Here is a 5063-nt window from a genome sequence, read left to right as displayed (position 1 = left end):
TGTACAAGAAGATCAGTTGCTGAGATCGCGAATGACGGTGGCCTTAAAAGTAAATTTCACGCAACAAGACGGCCGGTGTTCTGGATCAAAATCAAGGCAGAATATTCCGAGATCGCCAAAAAAGCATTGAAAAGTAACTCTGCTTCCATTTTTAGAGTCATATCTTTGTGAAGCGAGGTTTTCTGGAATGACGGCGACCAAAACTAAATCACGGAACAAACTGGACATAAAACACACACTTCGGGCTCGTTGTGGTTGTCATCACACTAATTCGGCGTAATAGGTAGTGTAATCTTGCTATTGTAATGTTTCGGCAATATTGTCTTTTTTACATTTATGCCAATAAAGCTTGTTGACTTGAAATTGGTGAGTTGTATTTGTAAGCACTTTATATTAGTTTTTTATGCCGGTCGTATCATTTTATGACGTCATATTTATTACGTCATGTTTAATCGCCCACTCTGTGAAGGCCGGTCCGTGAAAATATTGTCTGACATGAAACCGGGCCGTGGCTAAAAAGAGGTTGGCCACCGCTGTTCTGGTGTACTTCCTTTCACCTTCACAAACTGCTCGTAGAGCTCTCTGACGGTCTTCAGCTTCTGGCTCTGAACCACTCGCGCCTGTTGAAGAATCTTCTGCTGCTGCCGGAACAAACTCTGCAGAGACAAGGATGAACATGAGTCATGACAGAAACATGACTCCTGAACATGACAAACATAATCATGGGTGAAAGAGGGAAGTGAACCCACATTGAGCTTCTCCTCCTGCTCCTCAGCTCTCTGGGCTTCAGACTCCCACTGCTGCAGCGCTGAGGACACCTGCTGGGAGTACTGCTGAGTCACCTTCTGCCTGCAGAGACACACACACAATCATGTCATGATCTGAGGTTCCTATATATATCTAGACATATCTATATACACACATATATACACACACACACACACACACACACACACACACACATATATATATATACACATACATACATATATATACATATCATCTTGGTGACACCATGTGACGACAACATGGTGACATGTGATGACAACATAGTAACATGGTGACATCATGGGATGCAGACCTCTGGCCGTGGTAGCTGCTCCACAGCTGCTCCAGCTTGTTCTGGCTGCCCTTCATGTAGCTCTTGGTCAGATTCTCCAGACGCTTCTTCTTGTTCTGCATCGCCTTACTGATGTCAGCTGGAAGCGAGACACAGTACTTATACTGCATGTAGTACTCGCAGTACTCACAATACTTATAGTACCTGTAGTACTCACAGTACACCACAGTACTTATACTACTACTTGTAGTACACCACATCACATCTTCTAACATACACAACACTGCTTACCTCCAAACTTCTCCAACATGGAGTGAACCTCGTTTCTGAAAGTAGAAACAACTTTGATAAGAACAGAGTAAAAGTACAACATTTACCTCTGAGGTGTAGTACAGTATAAAGTACTATATGACAGTAATGCATGTATATATATGGTATTATATGTGTAGTATGTGTGTATATATGGCAGTGTATGTGTAGTACATACATATACACACACATACATATATATATATATATATATATATATATATATATATATATATATATATATATGTATATATATATATATATATATATATATATATATGTATATATATATATATATATATATATATATATATATATATATATATATATATATATATATATATATATATATATATATATATATAAATATGGCGGTATATGTGTAGTACATGTATATAGTATATGTGTATCACCCCACAGCCCCTGCTGGGTCCCCCTCCTCCTCCTCAAAGTCAGCTGGTCTCTTTTTGGCTGACTTGTCCACGATGGGAGTTTCATCTGAAATATTAAATATGAATGTTCATGAGGTTTGAAACGCATTATTAAAGTACAAGCAGCAACACAATACTCAGGTATTTGTATAAGTTATAACAGGTACAAGTACAAACAGCAACACAATGTCCAGGTACAGTATTTAGCATTTAAAATTTAATTTACGTTTTAGTACAAAATACACAAAAAATCTGCTAAAAATAAAAAGTATTCATTCCGCCAAATGGTACATTTATGAATAATGTATATTACACAGGATTATAGTTAGAGATGAGTTACTGTGGTAGTACAATAAATATAATGTGAAGCATAAAGAGTACAACAAGCTATCGCTAGCTCACCTCCTCTGACTTCCTCCTCTGAGCCGCTCAGCTCCTTCTTCTCATCTTCAGTAATGAAATCAAAAACTTTTTTATCCATTTTCTCTTCTGTGTGTTTTTTCTTCAACACTTTTCTTCCTGTTGACATGTTAACCTGAAGATGAAGCTAGCTAGGTTCTACTGATGCTACTGTTAGCTTCGCGGCTAACGGAAAACACAAGCTAACTTTAGTTAACTCTTTAAATAAACCAGAATTGGATAATAAACCGGAGCTTTATAACAAACCTGAGCTTTAAAATAAACGGAGTTGGACTGCAGAGTCTAGTTTTACCGGAGAGAAGCTAACACAAACTAAAGGGAACTGACGAGCTAAGAAGCTACTCGGAGTTCAAACTGATTCCCGCCTAACGGACTCAGGTCCAGTGTTGTTTTATACTGGTGGACCGGAAGACGTCCTCGAGTCCTTCACTGCAGTAAAAGCACAGATACGTCGCGGTAAGACACAGGTACTAACTAGTATAAGTCCTGCATTGACAGAAACACTAACACCAGTGTAAAATACTTGATTGCTTTTGTAAGATATTATATTGAGGTACTTTAACAGCTCGACAGGAAGCACTGTCCCGGTCAATGTGTCGGGGCTTTTATTGTGAAAGAAAAACCGGAAAAAGGAAAAGACACTGGCGTTATTACTTCAATAATGGCATGAGTATAATCACACATTGTGACATAACTATTTGGATAAAAAGATCAGGATGCAAACACATGAACTGTATGGATAAATAATATATCTATGAATAATAACCATGAAAAATACTGCAGACGTTTGATTAGTTTTATTGTGAAACTCGACTCTGAAACAGGAAGCTCCTCCAATCTATTTGCAAGACACTTCCTTTAAAATAAAAGCATCTTCTAATCCTTTAATTTACCAGAAGTCATTTCAGAGTTTACTAACAGTTAAAGAGACTTGAGGCCACAACGTTTGATTGACAGCACGAGTATAAAAGAAAATAATAAAATATAAACGGTAGAAAAAACACGACACATGGAATTCCACGTTTCAAAGTGTTCGTGAGGGTGGATCAGGTGGTTTAGGACTCTGCAGGTGGATCAGGACTCTACGAGTGGTTCAGGACTCTACGGGTGGTTCAGGACTCTGCAGGTTTTCCTCAGATGTCAAACTTCTCCTCGCAGATGAAGTGTCCGTTTTCCTCGTAGTCGTCCCGGGTCACCACGAGCTCGTCGTAGTCCGGGCTGAGAGCCAGCAGCCGCCCCCCTTCCCACGAGTAGCAGATGGGACTGTGGGAAGACCAGGACGTTACCACCTCACTTCCTGTTACCACCTCACTTCCTGTTACCACCTCACTTCCTGTTACCACCTCACTTCCTGTTACCATTTCACTTTCCTTTACCACCTCACTTCCTGTTACCACTTTACTTCGGGTTCGATCCCCGACTCCGCCGGCCCGTGTCAATGTGTCTTTAAGTAAGATACTTAACCCTAAAAATTGCTCCTGTAGCTGCGCCTACGGAGTATGAATGGTTGATATACTGATGTGGCTCCTTCATGGTGGCTCCTCCCATCAGTGTGTGAATGGGTGAATGATGTCATGTAGTGCTAAAGCGCTTTCAGTGGTCAGAAGACTAGAAAAGCGCTTTACAAGTACGGTTCCATTTACCATTTACTTCCTGTTACCGCCTCTCTGCTATGGAGATCTTTGTGAATAAATAAACTCGCTGTATAATAAAACACTGACTGCTGGTTTCATTTGATTAACCTTTTGGCCACCTACATTACCCACAATGCACTTCTCCCTCGCTGGTGAGAGGAGTCCTGCAGCACATCTGGAGACGCTCAGAATGACCGGTTCTACCTATGACGCTCCACTCAAACACACCTGAGTGTCGTTCATGTGGTTCTACATGTCTAAACCTTCTCTGGGAGGCTCCTACCCTTTCGGGCTGGAACAGAACCGTAACGGGGGAACAACGTACTTTGCAGGTTGCAGGACGGCGACGGGCAGGTGGGCGGGTGCAAGCGACCGGAGCTCCGCCTCCAGTCGCTCCCTGAAGCCGGAGAACAGAGAGTTCCCTCCAACCAGGACAACGTTCTGGTAGAAGTGGGCGTGCATCTCTGGAGGAGGGAACCAAACACACTGTTAACATAATGAACATGAATCTATTCACATGTCTTTAGTTTAAAGTTGAAGACCAACAGGATCCTCTGATTGTTCTGTTCAAGGATTACGTTCAAGTCTCTCGTCTCTTTAACCTCCTCCTCTCATGTTCTCATGTTCTTTACTGGTTTGGTTTTAAAGGTCTGTGGAAACAAACTCGAATGACCTCTAAAGGATCTCCAACAACCTCTAATGACCTCTACCGGCCAGTGGGCGAGCACCTTCAGGCAGGGCTTGGATGGAGTCCACGATGGCCTCGGGCAGCCCCATCTCCTGGAGGCCGATGTCAGACGGGTGGAAGAGCATCTCGGGGACGGCGAAGCGCTCGTTGGCCAAACGCAGGATCTGCTCCCCGGTCTTATACTTCCCACTGAAAAGCATCTGGTCTGGAGGCTGGGGGTACACATGGTACACAGTGGTACTACACATGCAAGGATAGTAATACTATGATAGTAGTACTACGGTATTGTAGTACCTCTCAGAGTTCTCTCACCTTGCAGAAGCCCTTTCTGATGGAGCTGTAGTCTGGGAGAACGTAGTCCCTCACCACCGTGTTCTCCTCGCCCTTCATTCTGACAACAACAACAACAAGGCTCCATCAGCACAGCTCATTTCCCAGAAGGCTTTGCGGCTGCGTGTTGGTGACTCACTGAGAAACCTCCATGTCCCTGAAGAACTGCTGAGAGACGTAGCAGACGTCCT

At 42.4% G+C, this 5063-nt stretch overlaps 2 protein-coding genes across 3 annotated transcripts in view; both read right to left on the bottom strand.

The window, feature by feature from the left end:
- Positions 1-61: 61 nt before the first annotated feature.
- LOC137799519 (synaptonemal complex protein 3-like) lies at positions 62-2618 on the bottom strand. Its single transcript, XM_068596314.1, has 6 exons — positions 2203-2618; positions 1783-1867; positions 1352-1386; positions 1082-1199; positions 750-849; positions 62-656 (listed from the first exon to the last, which is right to left on the bottom strand). The coding sequence occupies exons 1-6, from the start codon at positions 2327-2329 to the stop codon at positions 513-515; spliced, it is 609 nt and encodes a 202-aa protein (XP_068452415.1). The 5' UTR covers positions 2330-2618; the 3' UTR covers positions 62-512.
- A 384-nt stretch (positions 2619-3002) lies between these two features.
- The window catches only part of LOC137799518 (actin-related protein 6-like), a 4426-nt gene continuing 2365 nt past the window's right edge, over positions 3003-5063 (bottom strand). For both annotated transcript variants that reach the window (XM_068596312.1, XM_068596313.1), the window contains 5 exons: positions 5012-5063; positions 4855-4933; positions 4583-4754; positions 4180-4318; positions 3003-3483 (listed from right to left, as the gene is read on the bottom strand). The exon at positions 5012-5063 is cut by the window's right edge and continues 47 nt beyond it. In XM_068596312.1, coding sequence (XP_068452413.1) covers positions 3354-3483; positions 4180-4318; positions 4583-4754; positions 4855-4933; positions 5012-5063 — 572 coding nt within the window. In that variant the 3' untranslated portion in view covers positions 3003-3353. The remainder of the gene's footprint in view (positions 3484-4179; positions 4319-4582; positions 4755-4854; positions 4934-5011) is intronic.

This window comes from Clinocottus analis, unplaced genomic scaffold (assembly GCF_023055335.1).
Source record: "Clinocottus analis isolate CAN_PGR_092001 unplaced genomic scaffold, fCliAna1.0.p SCAF_358, whole genome shotgun sequence".
NCBI lineage: Eukaryota > Metazoa > Chordata > Actinopteri > Perciformes > Cottidae > Clinocottus > Clinocottus analis.
Note: the sequence above shows the minus strand (reverse complement) of the source record. Positions and strands in the feature narration are given on the sequence as shown.